The 26,491-nt window shown below is 37.0% G+C and overlaps 3 protein-coding genes, 1 non-coding gene and 1 pseudogene across 5 annotated transcripts; 3 read left to right on the top strand and 2 right to left on the bottom strand.

Moving 5' to 3' along the window:
* Nucleotides 1-1,478: 1,478 nt before the first annotated feature.
* On the bottom strand, nt 1,479-6,723 carry LOC117621949 (annotated as a pseudogene).
* Nucleotides 6,724-13,195: 6,472 nt separating this feature from the next.
* TRNAQ-CUG lies at nt 13,196-13,267 on the bottom strand. The gene has a single exon. It is a non-coding gene; the product is annotated as a tRNA-Gln (tRNA).
* Nucleotides 13,268-13,354: 87 nt separating this feature from the next.
* On the top strand, nt 13,355-16,805 carry LOC117623588 (pentatricopeptide repeat-containing protein At1g03560, mitochondrial). Of its 2 annotated transcripts, XR_004585155.1 has the most exons (3): nt 13,355-15,314; nt 15,417-15,606; nt 16,115-16,805. XR_004585155.1 is itself a non-coding variant. In XM_034354635.1 (1 exon), the coding sequence occupies exon 1, from the start codon at nt 13,387-13,389 to the stop codon at nt 15,346-15,348; it is 1,962 nt and encodes a 653-aa protein (XP_034210526.1). In that variant the 5' UTR covers nt 13,355-13,386; the 3' UTR covers nt 15,349-15,484. The 2 variants fall into 2 exon arrangements, 1 of the variants encoding a protein (XP_034210526.1); XM_034354635.1 differs by lacking the exon at nt 16,115-16,805 and having other exon boundaries at nt 13,355-15,484.
* Nucleotides 16,806-19,671: 2,866 nt separating this feature from the next.
* LOC117623555 (indole-3-acetic acid-amido synthetase GH3.10) lies at nt 19,672-23,333 on the top strand. Its single transcript, XM_034354576.1, has 4 exons — nt 19,672-20,302; nt 20,509-20,610; nt 20,794-21,614; nt 22,283-23,333. Exons 1-4 carry the CDS (start codon nt 19,971-19,973, stop codon nt 22,819-22,821), a joined length of 1,794 nt encoding a protein of 597 aa, XP_034210467.1. The 5' UTR covers nt 19,672-19,970; the 3' UTR covers nt 22,822-23,333.
* A 438-nt stretch (nt 23,334-23,771) lies between these two features.
* LOC117623556 lies at nt 23,772-25,827 on the top strand. Its single transcript, XM_034354577.1, has 2 exons — nt 23,772-24,252; nt 25,443-25,827. Exons 1-2 carry the CDS (start codon nt 23,953-23,955, stop codon nt 25,596-25,598), a joined length of 456 nt encoding a protein of 151 aa, XP_034210468.1. The 5' UTR covers nt 23,772-23,952; the 3' UTR covers nt 25,599-25,827.
* The last annotated feature ends 664 nt before the right edge of the window (nt 25,828-26,491 follow it).

The following is a 26,491-nucleotide window of genomic DNA, read 5'->3' as shown; positions in this document are numbered from 1 at the left end:
TAATGCAAATCAATCAACATCCAATTACAACTGGAATATAGGAAGTGATGATTTTGAAAGTTTTTCTTTCAAGATAACTTTACTCTGATATTCCATTAATGATCCGCAAACAATATATGCATCATGCATATCTGAGACTGAGGTCATGCATGATATAAGCCTATGCATATGATCTAAAATGTACGTACGTGTAGATGACTTACATATTAATCGTTTCAATAAAGTCAATGGTGCTTTATTTCAATCTAAATTAGTTTTCTCTGAATACAACAAATCCATAAGAACAATTAATCTTATTTTGTGAAGCTTTTACGTTCTGAATTGTACACTTCCAAAATGGTCCATCCATCATTATGACCTCTACAACCACAAGTCGTACTTTCTTTGTTTGGCCAAGACCCATGCGAAGACTTGGAATACCAAATTTGGAGTTATGCTCAAAGAAATCCAAAGTCAATACATTAAAGTGAACTCAAAGAAATTAATGCAACACAAAAGAAATAAAGCCGCTATAGCCATAAAACTTATTGGGGCATCTCTAATCATAGTCTCTAGATGAGGTCTAAAAATGGTGAATAGAGTCTCATTTAGAGCTCGGATGAAATATTTTGGACTCTAAAGGTATATCTTTTCCTCAATGGGGGCTCTATATTTGGATTTTTATGGTGTAATTTTATTTATGTGAATTATTTATTTATTTATTAACATTTCAACAACACAATAATCAAGTTTACACGAGATTTCGAAACGATAAAAACGTATATTATTTTTAAAAAAATTAGCATTTTAACGTTTAATACTCGTATTATACACATACGTATGTATTTTAACAGTCTCGATCTCTTGGACTACAGGGGTCCAAGAGATTAGGGGTCCAAGAGATTTGTGGTCAGTTACCGTTGGATGTAAATTCAACGGTTCACTCACTCTTGCACTCCTTTTAAGAAACTTTTTTGAACTATTGGATTAATATTCAACGGTGGGTAACCACATCATCTTGGACTCTTGTGGTCCAAGAGATCGAAACTGTGTATTTTAATAATCTATAAAAGTCCACTCTATGAAATTATATTATAAACACACTTAAGGGAAGCTTTAGGTATACCAGCTGCCACGTATAAGAAGCTAACAAATAACTTCTACATTTTTAATTGTTTTGATTAATTAGTATGAGTTTATTTCCTTGGTTGGTCAGTGTGAGTTTTTGTTATGGTTAATTAATATAGGTTCAGTCTTTTTATAAAAAATTGGAAATCTTTGCATGTTGACCCCCCTAATTCTGCTCCTCCCTCAAGTCTTGTAAGTAAAGTAAATTTAGTCCCCTCAAATTTGAAATCCTGAAACCGTAGCTACCAATAAAAAGGAAGCAAGCGAAAGATATGTATAATAATCTATGGAAGTCCACTCTTCAAAATTATTTTATATATAAGGTGGAAGTCTCCACTCTATCAAATTATATTATACAAACACACTGAGACTTGGTGTATACATAAAAGGAAGCGTTCGATATACCAGCGGCCACATATAAAAAAGATAATAGATGTATAAATAGTTGGGTTTCTCATCTCAAGTGATAAGATTCTAGAGTAAGGATTGGTCACTAACTTTCCTTGTGTTCCCTTGAACTTTGATAGCACAACCGTCATCACCACCATATAGGCCACCGCTGCCACAAGAAGAGCGAGGTTCAGGAGAATCAAGAGAGAGGATCTGTAGACTGTGGATATGAGGGAGCATGTCACCATGCATCATATTCAAGCGATCTATCAAATAGTAGTCAAAATTGACCATAGATTTACAGAGCCCACAAGTGCAGATTAATTCAAGTGTTAGATTTGAGAATGAGTTGTTGGAGTAAAATAGTTGTAGCAATCCAGTGGCAAACCAAGTAAATTTTAGGGGTAGAGGACTTTTGGTTTTGAGATTTGATGGGGGAGAGACACGGGTCGATGGAAGAGTGGAGGGATGAGAGAAAATAAAGATGAGGGAGATGCAAGGGATGTAGAACAAAGGGAATGTAAGTTTATAGGGAGAATTAGAGGATCTCTGGGTCAACATTTGAAAAATCTGAGAAAAGGCTTTTGAAAGGGAAACACATAAAGTAAAGAAAGGAAGCCACATAAAAGGGAGCTTTAGATGTAAGCTTTGGGATTTGAAAAGGTTGTATAAATAATTGGGTTCCTCATCTTTACTGATAAGATTCTAGAATAAGGCTTGGTCACCAAGCCTTTCCTTGAGTTCCCTTGGACTTTGATAGCACAATTGCTCTCAAAAATCCCATTACAGGGCTTAGAAGAGCTGTAATGGGATTTGCCATGGATAGCCAAACTTTTATCCCTCTTCAAACCAAGAGTGCCTTGCATAGAGTTGAGTGGCATAAATGATCCTTGCACATCTTCCACTCTCAAGGGATCAAAAATTGCTTTGTTGATGTCAGCAAGCAACTCTGTTGGGGAGTCGAATGCATTCGTAGAATTGAAAAACATCTGAAATGCTTTGAGGCAGTGAAGGTGAAGTTGTTTGCATGCTTCTGGCATTTCATTACTACTCAGAGCCAGTTCTAGAAACTCTTTCTTCTTTTCATCCAATGTCTTCTGTACAATTGCTATTGATTCTTCAACCCCCAAATTTGGATTTTCCTTCATGTGTAGCAGAACAAGGTTTGGCTTTCCCTCCTCTTGCTCCCTCTGCAATTATACCATTAGCAAACTGAAAATTGAAACATATTGACAATTAATTAAGAATTTAGTCATTAAATTAATATGCACCTGGTAGCTTCTAATGTCATTCAAAAGCCTTGTCAAAAGCATAAGTGAATTTGTAAGTGGCTGCGTTTGAGGGCACTTGAGGATGTCTATTTCTGGAGGTGGATTGAGCAGAAAAGCAGCTGGAAGAAGAATGGTCTGTGAAGCAATAGAGCTTGTGGCCACTTGGAGGTACTCAACTGTCGATGGGGCATGCCCATTTCTGCTCCACTCTGCTTCCTTTAACCAGCTTGCAATTGTTTGGCACCACTAAGATTCATTTGGTAAAAAGTTAAAAATAAGTAACAAACTTTTTTACTTTTTACCATAGATCTAATGCGTGTAAGAAAATTTTGTCAACTGAAGTTTGAAAGTAAAGTCTTACTAGATCCTGGAGATATGCCTTTATGTCATATCCATTTTTATTGAAGAATTGCCCAGAAACGTCATCAACAAGGTCTTTGAGAGCATTGAATATAGTTTTGCCATGCCCAGTCAGGCCTTTTGGCTCCCATCTGATTTTATATGATACCAACATTTAGTTAATATTGACAAAATATTTTTGAATGCGAACGATATTTTATATAAAGTCGTACTCATAACACTACGCATACGCATACCGCTAAAGTATACAAGAATCATTGTTTAACATTACATTGTACCTGTTGATGGCATTGGCAAGAGCATCCAATTCATCCATTGAACCTTCCCTGTCAAAAAAATCATCAGCAACTGTAACAAGAATTGCACCCTTCACAAGTGCCAGCCGAACATCTGAAAGGGAAGAGTTTGATGCGGTTGAAGCAACTGCAAAATAGCAGTATGTGGTTTTCTGTCGAGCAAACCCCATGTCAGCAAGACCCATGTCCTTTGACCACCTGCATATGATTTTTCACCACACACAAAAGAAAAGTGTTTTCATTTTACATGACTGATTAAAATAAAATAAATAAAACAATTAAGAGAGTTTGTACCTTTCTAACTCCTTCAATTCATTTCTGAATACGGACTGTCTCAGTGTATAATTCTCAATGGCAAGTTGTAGCAGCGTGGCATTGCTTTGACATGATAGTAATCTGCATGGATTAATTAATCAAGTAATTAACGGTAATTTATCTGATTGTGAAAATTTGACTGCCTTTAATCTAATTGTAGTTTTAGTAATTACCTATAAGATAAGGCATTTCCTGTCCATGGACCAAGAGTTTCTTTCCTCTCAATGCACCTTCTGTGCTCTAGATGATCCAACCGTGCAAGCCATGGGATACTAAGTTCATGCTTAATCTACACAAGGGAAATATGCAACAAATTAAGGAGCTGATTAAGTAACTGATTAAAATTATCATTAAAAAATTTAAATCAACAATAATACACGTGCGTATTTTTCTCGTCTCTTCACAAATAATATAAAATATACCTGTTCTTGCAAATTAGTCATAGTAATAGGTCGGACCAGATTTGCAGAGTTTTTTATTGTTTCCTTTTCTAGTATTCTTCTTGAGAATACCCTGGCATCCTTAAGCTGATTTTCTCCTATGAAAGTAACATCGGTTGCCCTGTATACGTTATACATGGCACTCAAAAAAGGCTCATGGTACTCTTCTATGTACGTCACTATATCTTCATCCTCTAGGAACCTGCAGAACTTCCCTGCAAAAATAATTGCAAAAAACGTAAATTAATATTTAATCAAAAACATTTAGTGTGCAATTCAATTAATAAAAAGGACTAACGACAAAAGACCCCCTAAAGGTTTGAGGTCATTCTCAATATAGCCCTAGAGTATGCAGTAACTAATAAACATATATGCAATTAACATTGATCCTTACCAGGAGAAACTCTATAACCATGTAGTCTTAGAAGTCGAAATGCGAGAGAATGTGTATAGAGTTGTAGTGGCAACGCATGCTTTGCCATACTCTTTGGTTCTTCGCAGCTGATGTAACTTCTGCTTTGTCAATTAGAAAAAGTAATTAATCAAAACCAGATTAATTAAATAGTTTTGATTAATTAAATGTACATGTTAATTATCTTTACATATATATGCTTAATTAATGTTGAAGATTAGGGTTGGGTGTCACCTGTAAACTTGGCCCAGCAGACTTGTAATCTCCTCCATGAAATGCTCTGCCAGCCCCAGCCTCTCAATCTGGTTAATTAGATGAATCTTTACAAGGTCTTCATCAAAGGGGTAGACCGTAGGAACTGTACACGTACCAAAATTGTTCTACTATGTTAGCTCATGTAGATATTGGGGAGGGGGACTTGAACACATAACCTAGGTATATGAAAAATTATGTTCAATCGCTTGAGATACAAGCTTCTTACTATTAACTCATTTGTCATTCAGGAAAAACTGTTTTCAACTATTTGAAATACAAGCTCTCCTTGCTATTTAGTTAATTTGTCGTTATTTAATATATTAACACACACATGCCACGTCAGTAATATAGGTGACAAACTACGTAGGCCAACAATGACATCATATAATACAAAATATAAAAAGAAAACTACGTACCTCCGTAACCACATGTTTGGACAATAGAATTCAATCTGAACAAAAACTCCTTGTTTCCTGTCTTCATGAAGGCATATGCAATGGCTGATGGGGATTGGATTAACCCGTCTTCAAGATATTTTAACATGCGTGCTGGATAATACTGTTGCTGATCACAACCAGACTCCCACCTGCCCAAAACAGAAAACTAGCTTAGATTAATTTTCATAATTGGGATATTAGGCCCCGCAGGAGAAAAATTTTATTGTAACAAGAATAACACTATTTTGCTTTCCTCTATCAATCACATTATGTCACATGAAAAAATTATTATTTGTGTCATAGCGTTATTGGTCGGGAATAGTCAAAAGAACACGTGCAAGAGTTGACACTTGATTGGATCGGTGGTGGGGCTTAGGAAATTGCATGGCAGCATGCTGTTTGACTGGGGAGAAACTCTCATGTAACGGGGATAGCACTTTTTGCTATCTCCAACCAAAAACACAATAATATATAAGATAACTTTTTCACGTATCATTGCGTTATTGGCCGGTAATAACCCTGTTACATGTAAGTTTTTTTGGTCTGACGGGCCAAATTAAGTCTATCATAAAGTGTACTTCGTATTAAACATAAAGAGAAATTAAAATTTAGAACTACCTCTGCGTTTTGAATATTTTTTGTCTCTCCTGGAAGACTTGTTCTACCAGCGCTGTTGACCCGTTAGAAAAGTAAACACGTAGGCCCTTGGTTTCTGCAAGTTCAATCATTGCGGGGAAAACTATTGCAAACCACTCGAGAAAAGAACCGTTCTGCTCTTCCAAGAGCTTCTCTGTGTCTGCATGGATGAATGCCAACCCTAAACATACATATACACAGTCGAGTCAACAAACACAACAAATTAAGAAAAGTTTGCAGCAATTAGTTATATGCAAAATTGGGTATTTTTCATAATTGGTTACTTTCTTTTTAAAGTCTAGTTCTCTTGAATTAAGCTACTGAAATAGTGTAATGTTCGTTATTAGTAATTGAAACAATCCAATAATGATTAGAGAAAATGTAAAGAACCGGACTTTAATAAAATCGAGACGTCATATATATATATATATATATATATATGTATGTACCTTTCTGAATGGCATCGTGGCCTACATTCCATGTGGTAAGTGCAACAATGCAAGCAAGAGTTGAGGTGAGGCACTCTATAGTGGGATGAGCAATATTCTCACCCCAGGAGCCTCCTCTGTTTTGGTGTTGGAGCACCCAATCCAAGCACCCCTGAAACAATGGTTGATCTGAGTGTTGAGGGTTGGAAACCATTGAGAGCCAAGCAGTGTCATACGGAGAAGGAGGCACAAGAGAATAAACATCAACTTTTGATGACGCTAAGAGATCTTGTTTAACCTTCGTTACAAGATTCTTAACTGAAGATTCTTGCAAATCCATGCAAATTTCTATTTTTTTTTATTTAGAGTACGTTAGTGCTCAGCTCACACGTCTTTTTGCTTTTCTTATTATTTCTTTGTGTAGATTTGTGTGCTATTTATAGAGTTTAAGTCAAACCATTCAAAATGTGTATATATTTTCATAAATATTTTTTGAATTAAAGGGTTCTTAAATGTAGGTCCGATTTGATCAAGATGTAATAGATGTGTAGTCCACATGCTAGCTGTTCATTTTCAATTGCAATCCAATAACCTGCCTATGCCACTATTAGCAAATAGTATTCCTATTGGTAAGGTATGAAATTTCTAGAAACTCTAATTTAAAGGTTGAAGTTTATTGTTCTTCACTCTAAACCAAGGTGAGTGAGAAATTGAATTACTAAAGAAGAAAAGAATTAGCATTAGAATGAATGACAACGAAGTAAAATACCATTATGGAAACCAATTGATTCGAATTGTATATGATAATTAATAGCCTTCAAAATATTACCATCCATTTTAAACCTTAGCGACATAATAGGCAATATAGTCCGAGAACTTAGATCAGTTCGTGATAAATTTTATATTTTAGCATTTTCAGTTAATTAGGATCGTTTTAAGTTTCAAACAGAGTTCTTGAAATCTCATAAATTTACTCAAATTATAACTTATTTTTGACCTTGTTTTGGCAGTGCCGCTGATCTAGATCTTTATTACTCCGTTTTTCCTCCGAAACTTTCAGTTTGATTATGACTCTCCTATATGTATATGGGGAAGTCAAAACCAAATTGAAAATCAATTTCTATTGTGTCGAGTAGTGGTATGAATGGCTGGCGACTTTTGGAGTTCGACCAAATACTCGTGTCTGCCCTCAGTTGTATGAGGTACTTCTGGTCCAGTCCAGTCCAGAGTCAGACCGCATTAATATTGTGGGTTTCCACGAAATGTCTGGGCAAGTGCTGGGATAGTTTAAGGTTATGAAATCGAGGCTAGTTACCCTATGGAAGCATGCATGCACTTACTCCATTAATTATAATAAGGATAACACCTGGAATTCTAATTGTCTTTTGATTCTTCTTCTGAGTTGGATGTAGAGTTTCTTTGCCTGGACTTAATAATTTTTAAGTTTGTCAATCTGGTGGACCTGATCCAGCGGCAAATCTGACGCTTTCATTTCTGTATTCAAATGACAAGTCAGGGTCTTCTGTATCTAGCTGGATGCCCGAGGGCCAAGACAAGCTTGCCGACCGACATATATGAATTTCGCAACCTGCTTACACACCGTGTAACGTAATTTTATGGCCCAAAACGCGGTATTGTTGAGAGGTAGACCAGACACATTCAAAAGTGGTAGGGTGTCACGACATTGATGTTTATTATAACTAGCTATATAGGTCTAGTGGGACCAGAATATATGTGTTTTTTCTGAAGGATTGGCATTTGTAGATTTCGGCAATCTAGCTAGCTATATAGGTTAACCATATAAACGCAACAGGGTAGTGACCAAATTAAGCAACCTTTTTTTTTTTTAAGGACATTTTTCTACTAAAAGTGGCGATAATATACTAAATTCACACATACTACACAAATGGTAGGACTCGAATTTAAAATCTTTTCTAAAAAAGAACATTTACTCCAAATTATTACACTACGGATTCTTTGCAAACAACCTTTGACCATATCGTACAGAGCATAAATTCTCATTCTAATTTGTCTTTTTTGACCTCCAACGTACCGTCCCAAGTGTGGTCCATGTGCATTATGATAATGCAAATCAAACATCATCCAATTACAACTGGAATATAGGAAACGATGATTTTGAAAGTTTTTCGTTCAAGATTACTTTACTTTTATCTTCCATTATTGGCATTGCATGGTAGATTATATGATGGGCCGCAAACAATACATGCATCATCAGGTTGGTTCTGACTTTTGAGTGGTCCTAAGCGATAAATTAAATGAGAATCCTTATCTTAGTATATAATTGCAAAAAAAATAAATAAAATAATTTTACGTATCAGGTAGAGCGCGTGAATAAAAAAGGTAGTATGCATTATAATAGGACATATCTCCTAGAAAAAAAAAATCATATTAGATATTTAATATCATGGAGGAAATTACAAATTTACAAACCAACATTCCAGCAACCAATAATGGAAACATTGTCCCTGAAATTGGTAATTTGTATTCTCAAAAGATACATTAAAACTAAGTATTTGTTCAAAATACTAAACCCTTTCACTTAAGATTGGCGTCTGGCTTCAGGCTTCATCACATGACTTTACATGCAAAATCCTCTTTGTGGTCTGCAAAAAGAATCATACAACATAAGAAAAGTAACAAATGGTAGCACAAATGGACAAAGAAACTACAATAAGTAACAACATACATATTTTCTAAGACATAAAACTGAAACCAAAGAAAGTAAATCGTCATTTCTTCCAGATTATTTTCATTTTCACTGAGATCACCAACCCCGTCACCCCTTCATTAAGTAAATCATTAGCTGAATCTTCAATTGAAGAACTAGTTTTAAAAAACTTATCAAGAGCTCCTTTTTGAGTTTGAATCATTTTTTCTATTTTTCTCCTTCTATTTCTTTTTGCACTTTCATATTTATGTTTCCTAACCATTTGTCTAGTGCAACTCTTAAGTCTAGAAAGTGAAAAACAGACAACCAATGAACGAAACAAACACAACCAACACAGCAAACACAACCAATGAAGTAAAGTGTTACTAAAAAAGATAATTAATTAATTAAGCAGCATGCATATCTGAGACTGAGGGCATGCATGATATAAGCATATGCATATGATCTAAAATGTACGACGTGTAGATGACTTACATATTAATCGTTTCAATAAAGTCAATGGTGCTTTATTTCAATCTAAATTAGTTTTCTCTGAATACAACAAATCCATAAGAACAATTAATCTTATTTGTGTGAAGCTTTTACGTTCTGAATTGTACACTTCCAAAATGGTCCATCCATCATTATGACCTCTACAACTACAAGTCGTGCTTTGTTTGTTTTGCCAAGACCCATGCATGCGTAGACTTGGAATACCAAATTTGGAGTTATGCTCGCGGCGGCTGTAACAGCAAACAAAAATGCATGATCAACTAGCTCCTAGTCTATTGAAAGTTTAAGCCTCTCTTCTAGAAATAGGTCAAACCCTGTTTTTATTTTTTTTTTATTTTTTTGGTCAGAAACAAGTTTCATTGATATAGAAATTCAGAGCCAGTACATCAAAGTGAACTCAGTAAAATGAGCTCAAAGAAATGCAACACAAAAGGAATAAAGTTGCTATAGCCATAAAACTTATTAGGGCATCCTCAATCATATTCTCTAAATGAGGCTCTAAAAAAGGTGGATAGAGCCTCATTTAGGGTTTCGATGAAATATTTTGAACTCTAAAGGTATCTTTTCCATAATAGGGGCTCTATAATTGAATTTTTATGGTGTAATTTGATTTATGTGAAGAAAAAAATTATTTATTTTTATTAACTTTTAACAACAAAATAATCAAATTTACACAAGATTCCGAAACGACGAACACGCATATTATTAAGACTTTGAAAGTAGAAACAAATGTGGTGAATGATATTGGTGGTGTGAAATTTTTTAAAGGAGGTGCATTTTATATGGAAAATTGAAATGCACAAAATACTTAAATAATCAAAAAAGAAAAAAAAAATTGATGTTGGTATATTGAATTTCTTTAAATTGCCATTGGTTTTTTTGTTTGTTTTTTGTTTGTTTTTTTTGTTTGGTGGTCGGAACTAAAGTTCATTAGAAAATCATAAAAATACAACATAAAAGTGAGACCTAACAAATTGAGCTCAACATCAAAGCAAAAAGGCCAGAGGCCCAAATGGCCACAACAAGCCTAAAGCTCATAAAGGCATTAAGCCCACCCACAAAAGCCCAAACAAAAGGCCAAATTAGCATACAAACTCTAAACAAAACTCAGCCGAGTCGCCGCCACCAACGTCTGAGACGACACCACCTAGACAAGTTAAGGGGATGAGTTGCTACAACCAAGGGGCACAAAGTGAAAAAAAATGCACAACCCACAAATCCACCCAAATACCCTAAAATTCCACATATTACATAAACACAAACAAGAAAAAAGAAGCCACCACATGAAGCTCAACATCTCCCAAATCAAAACTGATAATGCACCAGAACAAATACAATAATTAAACAAACGACGACATAATAGAAGGAGGTGGTGCAAGCACCTGAGTAAGAGCAAAAGGTTGAACTCTACTAATCTTATGAGTTGTACGCAAGAAGATGTGTTTCCGACTATCCGAAACAGCCACATGGTGGAGCCAGATCAATAGTGATGAGAAAAATTCAGTGGGAAAAGATAGGACCGAGACTAAAGAGAAGAAATTTGAATGGAGTGGGGTAGGAAATATAAAAGGAAAAGGATGGTGGAATGGATAGTTGGGGAAATAAAGGAAGTCGGAGGCATAAAGCCTCAAAGTTCAAGCAGAGCTAGAGCAAAACACCCACACACAAAAAGGGCGAAGGGGGCCAATAGATCTCTACAAAGAGATCCACTGGAAACAGGCAGCAGGTAGAAGGCAAGAGAAGAACCACTATAGGAAGGAGAGGAAGAGGGAACCTCATTCCCCCCCTCCCCCCCTAAAGTCATGCAACACAGACTTAAATTTTATCTAAGAATGTAGTTTATGAAACCCATTATAGGTTCACTAAGCTAAATAGGCAGTCAATCTGGATTGTTGTTTATGTATTCGCTTAAGGAGATCTATCCATATCCACATATTTGGAGACCTCTCCGGTGGGGCTTCATCATTTAGAGCCCAAAATCAATGCCACTAGGGATGCTTTTTTTGGTATTGGGCTGTATAGTTGAGAGCCTCATGGTGGTTGCAAGAATTCTATAATGAGAGCCTTATATATGGCCCTTAGGTGAGGCCATATCTCTTAACTGTTGGATCAAATTAGTTAGTCGTTGGATCAAATTGGTTAGCCTGATCCAATAGTTAAGAGATATGACATCACCTAAGAGTCATATATAAGGCCTACACTATAGAATGACTTATGGTGGTTGAGCCTCAAAATATAGACCCCATTGGGGATGTCCTTACATACATAAATCCTACTAAAGGCATAAAGCCCACAAAAGGCCAGGTAAATTCAAACCCTAACAGACTAACAACAGTGTTGTCAAAGTTGGGAAGCCAGGCACAGTACCATGGCCCAAATGGATGGGGAAAGATGCCACCACACATGAAAATACAGCAGCAAAAACACCAAAAAAAAAAACACAATACAAAAAAAGTCACAACCCATTAATTAGATAGCAAAACCAAGAAAACCTTACAAAACAGAAGCACAAAAACACAAAAGCAACCACACAATAATCACCAACTCCACCAAAATTGATATCGCCAAAACACCAAATCGAACACTGCAACCAAGGGAAGACACAACCCTCTAGTAACAGAAGAATGAAAGGAGGTGGTCCAAGTACCTGAGCTAGAGCATAATTTAGATTTCTACACATCTTCCAAGAGGTACGCGAGAAGTCGCAATTAAGCCTGGTAGCAACGTCCGAAATGAAAGGCCAAATGGAATTGGGGGAGAGAAATTTTGGCTGAGAAAAGGAAAATAGGGGATTTTGATAGCGGGAAAAGTGGTAAGGGGGATTAGGAAGGAAGAGCAGAGATTGAGATTTGGATATTTGGGGGAAATAAGGACAACATAGTGAGGGATGGTTTTGTAGTAGATTGAGGAAAGGCGTATAACAAGAGACATCGAGCCTCAGAATTCGAGCAAAGCTAAATCAAAAACCCACAAATGGAGGAGAAGGGGCCACTAACAAATAGCTTCGGACCAAGCAAATAAGGAAAAGCCTACTGCAGTCTCACACAATTTGGAGGATAGGGGAGGACGAGCAGTGATCTCCTCCCCTCCCAAAGGACATGCGGTACTAGGTGTATGTTTTCTTGCTTATCAACGAATTCTTCGTACTATCGAGTTTTGTTTTATGTAAAATTTGGGATGCATGTTGTTCTTGAAAATGTAGTTGAAGATATACAAGTATTTAACGGGTTATATACAATTTCGGAAATGCCATAAAAATTAAAGTAAACTCAGCCAAAATTTCAATAGCAAACTTTTCGACTAATAAAATTTACGTAGAAGTTAGCCTACCTTATTTTTGAATCATGAGCCCGTACATATTCGTTTTCCGAGATCTCACAATGAACAAATTGGGCCTTGGGCAACCCTTGTGTTGGAGTGAGGCCAGCAAGATTGTTTCCTTGCAAAACAATATGGTAATTGGGTTTATGCATAGCAGCACACTCACTTACATCACAGATTGTTTCCATACCCGTTCTACAAAAGCCCAAGGACTACATTTTTATTTCGTTTGTGAGATGAATATTTTTTTTCCTTTGGTCTGGAAGAGAAAGAAAGAAAAAAAAAAAAAAGATGGTAATCAAAAAGAAAATAATGTAAGCTTAAAAACATGGAAAAAGAAAAAACAAGGTCCCACCGAGATTTGAACTCGGGTTACTGGATTCAGAGTCCAATGTCCTAACCACTAGACCATGGGACCGTTGTGCTAAAATCCTCTAAATTATTAAATATAACCAGTTCCTTTTTCAGTCTTCATGAACCATTTCACCATTTTGGCTTCATTCTCGGTGAGCACACTGGCGAACACCCAAAACCCTGATGAGAAGAACCCTACTGAGAGCTCCCTTTTCTTTCTCAGCAACCCATGTTCTTCCTCCGAGGCCTCCCCATCCGTACATCCATGGTGACTCTTCATCAGAAGCCTCGAGTTTTCACTCCACGTCAAGTTTCAGCTCAAATCCCAGGTGGGTCTTCACCAACTCTCTTCCTCCTCCAGAATGGGTAGAGCCTTTCAATGATGTCTCTGATATAGTATCGAACCCACAAGACTTTGACCCATCTCCATGGGTTGCCCAAATTCTCAATCTTTTAGATGGGTCTCTGAAGATGGAAGCCAATTTAGACTCTTATTGTCACACATTCTTGATTAAATTGTCTCCCAACTTTGTTGCATATGTGTTAAAGTCTGCTGAGCTTCGTGGAAAGCCCGAAACCGCTTTGCGGTTTTTTGCTTGGGCTGGTAAGCAAAAGAAATATCATCATAAGCTTGAATGCTATGTGTCTTTGATTGACCTTTTATCTTCATCTGGTGATTTGGATCGTATTCGATATGTTCTTGCTGAACTTAAAGAAAAGAACTTTTTGATGAATTCTGCCGCTGCTAATTCTTTGATTAAGAGTTTTGGCTGTCTTGGAATGGTTGATGAGCTGTTGTGGGTTTGGCGTAGAATGAAGGAGAATGGGATTGAGCCTAGTTTGTATACATATAACTTTTTAGTGAATGGATTGGTAAATTCGATGTTTATTGAATCCGCTGAGCGGGTTTTTGAGGTTATGGAAGGTGGGAAAATTGTACCAGACGTTGTGACTTATAATACAATGATTAAAGGGTATTGTAAGGCAGGGAAAACCCAGAAAGCAATGGAGAAGTTCAGAGCTATGGAGGGGAGGAATGTGGAACCTGATAAGATTACTTATATGACTTTAATACAAGGGTGTTATTCAGAAGGAGATTTTGATTCATGTTTGGGTCTTTACCAAGAAATGGAAGAGAAAGGACTTGAAATTCCGCCTCACGCGTATAGTTTAGTTATCAATGGGCTATGTAAAGGTGGGAAATGTATGGAAGGATATGCTGTTTTTGAAGATATGATTCAGAAGGGTTGTAAAGCAAATGTGGCAAACTATACAGCTTTGATAGATTCATATGCAAAATGTGGGAGCATTGAAGGGGCAATGAAGCTTTTTGAGAGAATGAAAAATGATGGGCTCAAACCAGATGTGGTAACTTACGGCGTTGTTGTCAATGGATTATGTAAGAGTGGGAGAGTGGAGGAGGCCATGGAGTATTTTCAGTTTTGTGAAGGCAGTGGGATGGCAGTTAATGCCATGCTGTATTCTAGTCTGATCGAGGGCCTTGGAAAAGCTGGGAGGCTTGATGAAGCTGAAAGGCTTTTCGAAAAGATGACTGAGAAGGGATGTCCACAGGATTCATATTGCTATAATGCCCTTATTGATGCCCTAGCTAAAGGTGGAAAAACTGATGAAGCATTAGCACTCTTCAAGAAAATGGAAGAGGAAGGTTGTGATCAGACAGTTTATACATACACAATACTCATCAGCGGACTGTTTAAGGAGCACAAAAATGAAGAGGCATTGAAGCTGTGGGATATGATGATCGATCAGGGCATCACACCAACTGCTGCTTCCTTCAGGGCTCTCTCAATTGGGCTTTGTCTCTCAGGAAAGGTAGCCAGAGCTTGCAAGATTTTGGATGAGCTAGCACCAATGGGTGTAATTCCTGAGACGGCTTTTGAAGATATGATCAATGTTTTGTGCAAAGCTGGCCGTTTCAAGGAAGCTTGCAAGTTGGCTGATGGGATTGTGGACAGAGGTAGGGAAATACCAGGACGAATTCGAACTGTTCTAATCAATGGTTTGAGGAAAGCAGGCAATGCAGATTTAGCTATGAAATTGATGCATAGTAAGATCGGCATTGGGTATGACAGAATGGGTAGCATCAAAAGGCGAGTGAAGTTCCGAATTCTCCTTGACAGTTGAGTCTTAGTAATGCTGTAGTTCTTAGAAATTCTGTTTAGCTAATTCAAAGATGGCCTCTTGTATCGCAGAGTTGATGTTCACAATTCAATCCCTGTATATTACATCATTCAATTTATTGAAGAAACTTTCACATAAACGTTTTGGACCTTAAAAAAGTTGTCAAAGTGTCTATTCAGCTGGATGGCAGAAGAACCTAATCAGTTCGCTTTGGCCACATGGCATGTTGAATATATATGGGATCTCTGTATCAGTACCCAGGTGTGGCTTTCGTCCTCTATATCAAGAACAACTAATCATACATGAACTGACATTTTCAAAAATATATAACTAGGTGGAGATGTATTAATCGGAAATCTAAAGAAAACATTCTATTCAATGTCCAAAATAAGCATGTTTTATTATTTATTAAATAGACAGAAAGAGACAATAGATTCATTTTCCAGAATAATAAAATTGCAGAGAAAAGTTTCGACTAAACAGGGAAAGTAAAAAAAACTTTAGAATCAGCAACTCAACTGAGCAATATTCAATATATTGACTCTATTTGGTTCCTAATTTTTACATATTCTACGAGTGTAAATGAAGCACATTCATCTGTAATGATTTGCCAAATTAGTTTCTTGTTGTGGTAGGCAATTCCACCCACCTAGATATCATTAATCGTGTGTACTGCCAGACCTATTTGTTGACATTACTGCAAAAATATCATTAGATTGTACTGCAAGTTGCATATGTGATGAAGTTGTGAGATTTATTGCTCATGCAGGGAAAGGCCCATCCCCAAAGAAATAATCAATCTGTGTTCCCCTTTGAATGGCTGTCAAAATCAAAGCTACAGTATGGAATTTTGTAGTTATTTCATTTAGAGAATCTAGGTTGATGCTTCGATGAAGCTGGTATGAAGGATGGGTCCCCGACACAGTAAGATGAAATGAGGGTGAAGAGAGATGCTTCAGTGTTGGGATAGGAAAAAATCTTGCACACCCTACTCATATCAACTGCTGTTTTCATCATTTGCAAAGATGCTTGTCTTTCTAAGCCTCTATCTTATGTGATTGTCCATTAATATTATTGTTTGAATGAGGTCCCTCAGTGCCATGATGTTTTTAGAATTCTGGTCATCTGGCTTAAGTCCTTAGTCAAATTTGGTTTTTCTGCTGCTGTCTTGCACCCAATGTTAAGTATAAACTGCTTGCTGAACTTGCAGCGTTAGAACTTTGGAGTTTTAGAATGCAGGGGACTCAAATAATTGTTAATTTGTTTATTGGTTATGAGTTGGCTAGTGTTAGATTTCTTGTGCACAGTTGAAGTGATATTTCTGGAAATCTGGTCCAGAGTTTTAAACGTGCTCTAGTGCTTTCTGAGATCAATTTGGGTCCAGGGTGAGATCAATTTTGGTCCAGCGTTTTTATATTTTCTGTAGAGCTGCTTTCTAAGATTAATTTTGGTCCAGGGTTTTGTATTTGCTGTAAAGCTACTTTCTGAGATTAAATTTGGTCCAGAATTTTTATATTTGCTGTAGAGCAGCTTTCTGAGATTAATTTTGGTCCAGGGTTTTCTGGTTGTCTTGAGAGGGATTTCCACATTAATGTCATCATCTGTTATAAGTGTGACTTCATCGGTTTGCCGAAAAAAGCTTATCATGTCTATTGGGAAGATTTTGTTCAGGTTTTTCTTATTTGAGAAGATTTTGTTTCTTCTTCTTCTTCTTCTTCTTCTTTGTTCTATTTCTCCATTTTCTCCACTTTCCCTGCCATAGCCAACAGCTTTTATTTGCCACTTGGGTAATAAAAATTTAGCAAGTACAACTGGAAATCTTTGCTCACACAACACAACAAGACTAGCACCCCTTTTTCCCTTGGAACAAAATGAAGTATCAACTCTATGTAGTGACTTCTCTGGACGCTAACAGACAAGAATTAAGGTACCGACGACTTGTTGCAAATTGAAATTTAAAAGAAATAAAAAAAAGGAAAAAAAAAAAATCAATGATCCAACTGTCGCCTTCTTCATGACACTACCCTTGTCACATTATTAACTTTGTGTTTCTTATTGTTGATTCTCATGCGTAATGTCCTTACATTATCAAGATAAGATTTGTTCATTTTTTAGGCCCTGTATGGTTGGCGGGTTATGGTATTGCAGAAACTAGTGGTAATTGAAGCACTTCTCTTCTTGTGACATTGGAAAATATCTAGCTATTGTTTTCCTCGGGGGAGATTATATCAGTCTAAATCTAACAATCTTGAGACCAAACAAAATATATTTGTTTCGGAGTCATGTATTTGTTTCTGCAAGGTGCAACAAAGCTAAACATCATCTGTTAAATCATGAAGAAACTTTACATCAATAGAATTTATCAACTAATCAAAGTTGATTAGTGCCTTTTTAAAATCATTTGGGTTTCTGGAAAAAGCTGGTTTTTGACCCCTAAAATCTTATGTGAAACAGGTGGGGAAATTAGAAACCCCACAAGATCTGGAAAAAGATTTTGGCTTGTAAATGAGTGGCTCCTAAACTTAACGCACACATGTTTGATTAATTTCATCATTAACTAAATGTTGATTTTGGCTGGGAAAAACTCTCAAATAATTGTAAACATTATATCTTTGGACATGGACTTAGATTAGATGAGATTTAAACAGTTGTGAGTAGCTACATCACTGATGGTGAAATGGAGAGAGTGAAGCTACAAATGGTCCTGGCACTGGACGCAATTGGAATGCAGGGGCCCCAGAGACAAGTAAAGCTTGTCTATGCACAACCACTTGTTAATTATCCAGCTAGGAAAGGATATTACATTAAGTGCCTACAAAATTATAGGACGTGGTGTGGGTCTCTTCTGCAGAATATGCAGTGCACCAATGGTGTGAAATTAACCAGTGAGTTTATTGAAGAAAAAAAAAACAGTGGGCTTTGGGTGGTAAAGCATTCTTCTCCCTACTCAAAATCTGGGTTTGATTTGATCAGTCTTTGCCAATTTGCACGCAATGAGGGGATAGTTTTTATCTAAGGCTGACTGGTCCATAAGAGTTGGAACAAAATCTAACAACTATCTTGATAAAATACCTTGTTCTTTGATTACAAAAAAAATTACAAGTAATTAATTTTTCTTATATAGAAAAGGAGCTAAGAAAGAGACTCGAACTAATTTGATCATGATTCATGAGGGAGTATAAGAATAAATACTCTAAACCACTATAACTAGTCTATAAGTTTGCTTGCAAGAGTTACATCTTGACTTAATAGTTATGAATATAGACTTTTGTAAGCTGTAATAAATAGGGAAATCGTGATTATGTATTTATAAGAAATGCTAAGGTCAGTCGCCGCTCGATTGAGCAAGCACACCATACATACGCGATACATATGCATAATCTGCCACAAATCATGAAGAGAAAGAAAATTTAGGAGCATGAAAATTTCTGGAAATAAGAGGCCAAATATAACTTCTTGAAGGAAGCTTGGAATCTTCTCGTCAAGCTTCAACCCTTTCTTTAAGTGAGCATAAATAGCAAGCTCAAAATGGCAAGTAGATTTCCTCTTTGTTCATCTCCATCCCAAAGCGCCCTTTGCTCTTGGAAAATGATATGATGTGTCTGCATCAGGCAAAACTCCCTCCAACTAAACGCCAATCTTTTCTTTCATGGCGCCAAATACTTTCAGGCTACTAGCAAGAAAATGGGAAAGATGATTCTTCAAAAAAAGTGAAAACTAGATAAGCAAAGTACAGAAAATCTGCTTTTGTTACTTGTATGAGCTGGAGATGATGAAAGTTTAGTTTGTTCTAGTTCATTACCTTGTATTTCTTGTTTTTGTCTAAATCTATGGATCAAGTTTTCAGTCTAACTTTGTTAGGAATTAATTATCCCATTCCAAAATTGTCATGGTAGGTTTGGTGTGTTTACCAAAATTGTCATGGTAGGTTTGGTGTGTTTACCATTTTCTGTCTTTGACTTGATGAAGTGTTCCTCTTATTGCCACATAAGCCTAAAACTTGGGTTCCTACAAACTAGAATGAGATCATTGTCCACCTAAATTTCTGCACCTTGCCTTAGCAGTAGAAATAGGAAGGTGGGCAGAGGGGCCTTCCACAAAAAATGAGAGATGAGAGCATTTATGTATGAATGAGGCATACTATATATCATCAAATCCTTCTCAATTTTCAAAGGGTGGCTTAGTAATTGGAGGGAAAAATAGAGCATGGTGCTGCTAGGCCAAGCTGTCAAAGCTGATTGGTTTTGGTCCCTTCGCACTCCTTGTCCCCATATCATTTCAAAGAAGAATCTCTCTCTCTCTCTCTCTCTCTCTCTCTCTCTCTCTCTCTCTCTCTCTCTCTCCCCTTCAAAAAAGGATGACACTACGTATGTCTTGTGGTCTACAAGGCATCGTACTATTCTAAGAAGAGTGAGGTTGTGCAACATCAGAAGGTTGGTTGAGCTTTTTAATAAACGACAAAGGCTAGCTCAAGATAGATTGCGATAATCCAAGAGAGAGATTTGAATTTTGTGCTGTGCTCTATATAAATCATATATATGCTAGAGAGAAACAAGAGCAGTCAGGACCCCCACTAACAATTGTACCAACTTTATTATTTTCTGCAGCCTCTCAGAATCTCTCCAATGGAACCAGCTGCGTGTACGAATAACCAGAGCAATGGCAACTATGGAGAAGACATCATTGGGTGGTTTGAAGATGTGACTGAGAAAGCTGGTTTGGTTCAAACACAGACACTCAGGAAGATACTTGAGCAAAACTGCAGTGTGGAATATCTCAGGCAATGGCTGGGGGACATCAAAATCCAAGAGGTAGATGGATTTGTATTGGAATCTCTCTACACTTCTTTGGTGCCCCTTGCTTCACATGCAGATTTAGAGCCTTATATTCACAAAATTGCAAATGGGGACACTGGCCCTATACTCACCCAACAACCTATGACCACTCTCTCCTTAAGGTAGGTTCCTTCATTAGGTTATGTGCTTTACATTATTCCTAGTTTTCGACCAAACTAAGTAAAATATACCTTGTTCGTGTTATCTTATGCCTGCTCGGAACATTTTTGCTGTTGTATTGAGTTCAAAGAAAAAAGCCACCGTTGCCTCTGGTTTTGCAATTTGGCTTATATTTCTCACTTTTTTGTTGGGTTTAATGTTCTTCTAGTTCTGGAACCACAGATGGGAGACAGAAGTACGTACCCTTTACACGCCATAGCGCACAGACCACTCTTCAAATATTTAGGTTGGCTGCAGCTTACAGATCAAGGTTGGTTACTCTACAAATTTTTCATTGTTCTATTTTATGAATAACTATTTGAACTTCTGAATCTTTCATTCAATATATATGAACCTATATCTTACGGCAATATTCCAATCTTTTATCATGAATACTTTGAAATTTCTTTAAGTGGCTCTTAATTTTACTGAGCTTTCTTCCTCTTGATTATAGAGTTTATCCAACAAGGGAAGGAGGGAGGATCCTGGAATTCATATACAGCAGCAGACAGTTCAAAACTAAGGGGGGATTAACAGCAGGAACAGCCACAACTCACTACTATGCCAGCCAAGAATTCAAGATCAAACAGGAAAAAACCAAGTCATTCACTTGCAGCCCCGAAGAAGTCATTGCAAGTGGTGACAGCAAACAATCAACATACTGCCATCTCCTTCTTGGCCTCTTCTTCTCTGCTCAAGTAGAGTTCATAACCTCCACCTTTGCCTATAGCATAGTGCAGGCGTTCATCACTTTTGAAGAACTCTGGAAAGAGTTGTGCAATGACATCAGAGATGGCACTCTAAGCAAAAGAATCAATCTACCGAAAGTGCGAAAAGCGGTCTTGGATATCATCTCCCCAAACCCGACATTGGCTTCAAAAATCGAAGCTAGTTGCAAGGGCTTGGAAGATTTGGATTGGTTTGGTCTAATTCCTAAGCTCTGGCCAAATGCCAAGTATGTATATTCTATAATGACAGGATCAATGCAACCATACTTGAAAAAACTCAGACGCTTTGCAGGGGATGTGCCATTGGTTAGTGCAGAATATGGATCAACTGAGAGTTGGATTGGGGTGAATGTGGATCCTTGTTTGCCTCCAGAGGATGTGACTTTTGCTGTGGTACCAACTTTTTCTTACTTCGAGTTCATACCACTCCATAGACATAAGCAAGATTGCAATTTAGCCATTGATGACTTCATAGAAGATAAACCAGTCCCACTATCCCAAGTCAAGGTTGGGCAGCAATATGAGATAGTCCTCACTACTTTCACTGGTAAGTTGTCACTATTGCTTTTCTCTTCTCTTTTTTCTTTTTCTCATGGACATCAATTTTTTAGCAAACATTTCTACATGAAGCATGTAACAGTCCCAAGGGTTCGGTTTTTTGCCGATTCAAGTGATACGTGAGTTGGGTTTAGAACGTCGTGAGACAGTTCGGTGTTTGAAGTTAATCTAATTTTGCATATTAAACCCAAGTTAAAGTGAGTGTTTTTCTTAAGCATTTTAGCATCTTTACAAGGCCAGCTCAACCAGTTGCCCTGACATAAACGACTTTCATGAATAGAACTTTGAATTGTACATGTCTATGCCCCATCACTATATTTTCCTACAACAAACAAAGCCTCGATTCAATACAGACACGTGGACTGTTGATTATTTGCAGACCAGCAGCAATCTTGGAAAAATCTGATCATTTTCCCAAACTCATGGCCCACTAGTTACATTTTGGAAAAATTAGGTAGTCAGGATACGTGGATGAAATTAAGACCATAATATCATGGTCTCGAAAAGCGTATGCATAAGGATCTGTGTTAAGTGTTGATCAATATTTGAGCCACTGTTGAAGTTAAAACATCACAAAATGAGGGAAACAAAAGCAAAATCTTGCTTTTGTTTCAATTTTAAATTTTAAAATAATGAATGTTTGTATAATGTTTTCAGGACTTTATAGGTACAGGTTAGGGGATGTGGTGGAAGTGGCCGGTTTCCACAATGGGACTCCAAAATTGAACTTTATATGCAGAAGAAAGCTTATATTGACAGTAAACATTGACAAAAACACAGAAAAGGACCTTCAGATAGTGGTAGAGAGAGGCTCTCAATTGCTGAGCAAGTCCAAAGCCGAACTGGTTGATTTTACAAGCCATGCTGATCTGCTAACTCAACCAGGCCACTACATCATATATTGGGAGATCAAAGGCGAAGTTGAAGAGAGGGTTCTTGGTGAATGTTGTAGAGAGATGGATGCATCATTTGTGGATCATGGCTATGTGGTCTCAAGGAGAAGCAATTCAATTGGGCCTCTGGAGCTGCGCATTGTGGAGAAAGGAACTTTCAAGAAAATTTTGGAACATTTCATAGTAAATGGTTCTGCTTTGAGCCAATTTAAGACCCCTAGGTGCACCAGCAACAAGGTGATCCTTAGTATTCTCAATCTATGCACCATTAAAAGGGTTTACAGCACTGCATATGCTCATTAGCAACATAAGTTGCATATGGCGGGTTAATTTCTTCCGAATTAGAGAGATCACATGTCAAAACCAAGACTTGCAGCTGCGCGCTATCAAATGTCGGACAGTTACAGAATAAGGCTTTGTTACATTGTTTCTCCTGCTTATATATCATGTCCTTGCCATTCCCTCATGCGTGGTGAATGCTCTAAACGGAGAACGAGAGAAACAATTTAAGATAAAATGGCATTGGCTGTGGCAACCCCATTTACATCCAAGGGATTGAAAGACTTGTTTCTGAAAGAAATCTAAAACTTTAACCATCCATCAGTCTTGTTTTTTTAAGTAAGATAAATGAGGACTGGCCTGGCCAGATCAGTTTTACTGTCCATCAATGATTAAGCTTTTCAATAAAAGACCTGTGCAGTTGAAAACTTCATCAACATTGGAAGAGCAAAACTCAGTTCAGGCTTCTCATATCCGCAGATTCTAGCAGCGTCTGCATCTGGAGAATTGCAGTTCAATGAAGAGATGAAAATTAGTAACCACAATAACAGTTTTGTGTTCTACTTATTATATGACAAGCTAATTTCAACTTTGTAAGAACCATAACCTGAGGTAGTTTGACGATTTCTTTTCCTACAAGCAATAGGAGACTTCTATCTTAGTCAATCTTGGACGTTGGTTGCCTTTACTTCACAAATCACAACTTTTTAATTTTAAAACATAAAAATATATCCAGTTTATTATAGAATTTGAAGTTTCAATCTTCCACCCAAAAACAAAAGCATGGAAATGTAATAACTTGGGTAGCTTTTCAGTTTCTACATTTGTTTGAGTGGCTAGACATAAACGCTTGGCCCAATAAAAGGTCCATATTTAATAATTCCAAACAAAAACTAGCCCAAGCAGGACTTGTATTCGACCCATAAAGCCTAGAGACTCCCTTCGTCTGTAGGCATTTCAACCTCCAACCATCCCTCTGTTTTTCTCTCTGTTTTTTTCTCTGTTTTTTCTGCTTTTCTGCTCTACAATTCACTATGAAGTGAAGAAATGCACAACTGGGTTTCTCTCTTTTTCCTCACCATTTTTTCTGAGCTTAGTTGTTAATGACATAAAGGAAGAGAGAAGAGAAAGGTTTCTGCTGAGGTTTGGCTCTAAATGTGGGGTGAAGATAATTGGGACGGCGGCATGGCTATGGCACCAGCCATGATGATGGCTGCACAAAATACAGAGAGAGAAGAAGAGCAGTGGAGGAACTTTAACAACTCAGTCAATGCAGTTTCCTTGGGTTTTGTTGCTACTGCCATTCTTATATCAATGTTTCTTGTTATGGCTATTTTTGAGAGATTTTTCAGGCCCAGATCATCACATCTGCCTTCAACTTCTCGAACCACTCGTTTTGATCTCCAGCAACAGATTGTCTACCAGAATCCCAAGCTTGATCACCACTCTCCCAAAGTAAGCTTCATTTAATTTCTCTTGTTCACTGCTAAACTTTTTTTTACTTTCTTTTATGGGGGTGCAATTATAGCTGAGCTGATTCCAGTTTCACTGGATTTTGTTCAAAATGAAAATGGGTTTGTCATTCTCCACCAAAAACAAAAGCAAAAACAAAATATAGTGTCACTAACAGAAGAAAGAACAGAACAGAACCCTGTTTTTATTTGTAGAATTTGTTGTTGTCTTTTGTGTACATTTGTTAGGCTCTTTAGCTAATTGGGGGGTTAGTGGTTTTAGTTTAAGTAACAATGTCATCAAGATGACAGTGAGTTATTTGGAGCTTCCATTTCTATAGTGGGCTGCATAGTTTATAGGATCTGCATTACTTGCAATCTTATTTGATTATTAATATCCCAAAACCCATTATTTTAAATCATGAAAATTTTATCATATTTTCATCATTTCAAACCATTTCTCATTATTAATGTTTGTAATGCTTTGTTGACTGTTCTTAATTTGTTTTTTTAGGTAAACTATCAAGCCATAAGTAGAGTCTTTGACTCAATTATTGATAAAATTATGAGATTTATATACTGATCAAGTACTTGTTCTTTGACCAACTACTGCCATGAACCCTGATTTTAAGCATGGGAATGGCAAAACTTAGCCACATGGTGCAAGGACCCATGTTCACCATGTGATTGATGTTCCAAATGTTTATGCCTTGTATGATCTCCAAAAACAGGCATACCACCAACTCATTTGTTTCTTATGCATAATAAAACAAATTATGTTCGGGTGCCACGTGTCCGTACGACATTGAGTGATCGATGAATTGTGAATATATTTTGATGTTTCATAGTTGAATTTGGTTTGTGAGAAGCCTTGATTTGAGGAGAGGGTTAAGCATTCTGCAGACAGCTTTTTCACGTGAAGGAAATTTCTTATTGTTATTGGTTTACTTTTTTTTTAACCCACTAGTGAAGGAGTGATTATCATATTCATATTCATGTTCTATTCTTGGATTGCAAGAATGATTAAGTAAAAGGGCTTGCTTTGCTGCATTTGAATCTTTAAAAGCCACCAACCACGCCAGAAAAGTGGCTTCCTTGATTTGGATTTATTTGTAATTGCATGTTATTTGTGCTTTTGCGCTGTCTGTTAAGGAAATTGAGTTGTAAGATAGTTTTTGTATTGAATTTGTGCAGATGACAAGTTATGCCAGAGAAGTTTCTGTGGTGATGCCTGGAGAAGATATTCCTACCTTCATTGCACATCCTGCACCTGCACCATGCCCCAGAGAGCATGCCGCGTGGCCTCTGCATCAACACAAGCCATGCCTCAACCCCTCCTCCTCAAGCTGAATTTCTAGTCATACCTAGAAATCAGCAGAATCATACCTAGTTTTCAACAAAAGTGCTTTTAGTTTCAGACATTATTAAAACTTGGGTTAGTTATTGACAATCACATTAGTGTTTTGAACCTAGGAAGGAAGCTAGTAACCAGAAAGACTCATCATCAGCACAAGGATATGTAAATTCCACTTATGTATATGTTTTCTTGGTAGCTCATTTCAATTCTATGTAACTTAAGTTTGTGGCTTTGTTAGCCTGCGGTGGATGAAAATCAAATAACCATCCACAAATTGGTCCTGCCAATCCAGCTAAAGTGTCTAAAATACCTTACCTAAGTGTCATATATATAAGGCCCTCACTATAGAATGACTCACTCAAACGAGCATGCTTGGTTTTTCACCTTCTAAAGCCCAAAAGAAATGTTAGAGAGTCGGCTAAGAACCCAGAAAAGATTACCACTAAACCTATACAATTGAAGGCTTTTATTTTTTATTTGAATACAAACAATAATCTAAATTACCAAAAATTAATATAATATACAGAAAGAGGTATTCAAACTTAGATGCAAGGAACTAGCTCACTGCCCTAATCAATTAGTCTAATCTACACTTCAACTTTTAAAGTTAAAAAAGAAAGATGGGAGGGAAAGACTACGTTGATTTACATTTACCAAACAAAAAAGAGGAAATTTCCTACCAAATCACCAAATGTTCCTGAGTGCAGACCGTACAAGCAGAAACAAATTCTGGGGGATACTAGAAGCCTTTGTATTATTTGTATGCAAAACCAAGACCAAAACCAAAAAAGTTACACCAAAACCAATGAAAGGGAAAGAATAAAAAGTCTCTGTCTTTCGCACCGCCCATCCCATTCCATTCCAAGAGAAGATACCGCCAATTCGA

Source organism: Prunus dulcis, chromosome 3, assembly GCF_902201215.1.
Source record: "Prunus dulcis chromosome 3, ALMONDv2, whole genome shotgun sequence".
In the NCBI taxonomy this organism is placed as follows: Eukaryota; Viridiplantae; Streptophyta; class Magnoliopsida; order Rosales; family Rosaceae; genus Prunus; species Prunus dulcis.
Note: the sequence above shows the minus strand (reverse complement) of the source record. Positions and strands in the feature narration are given on the sequence as shown.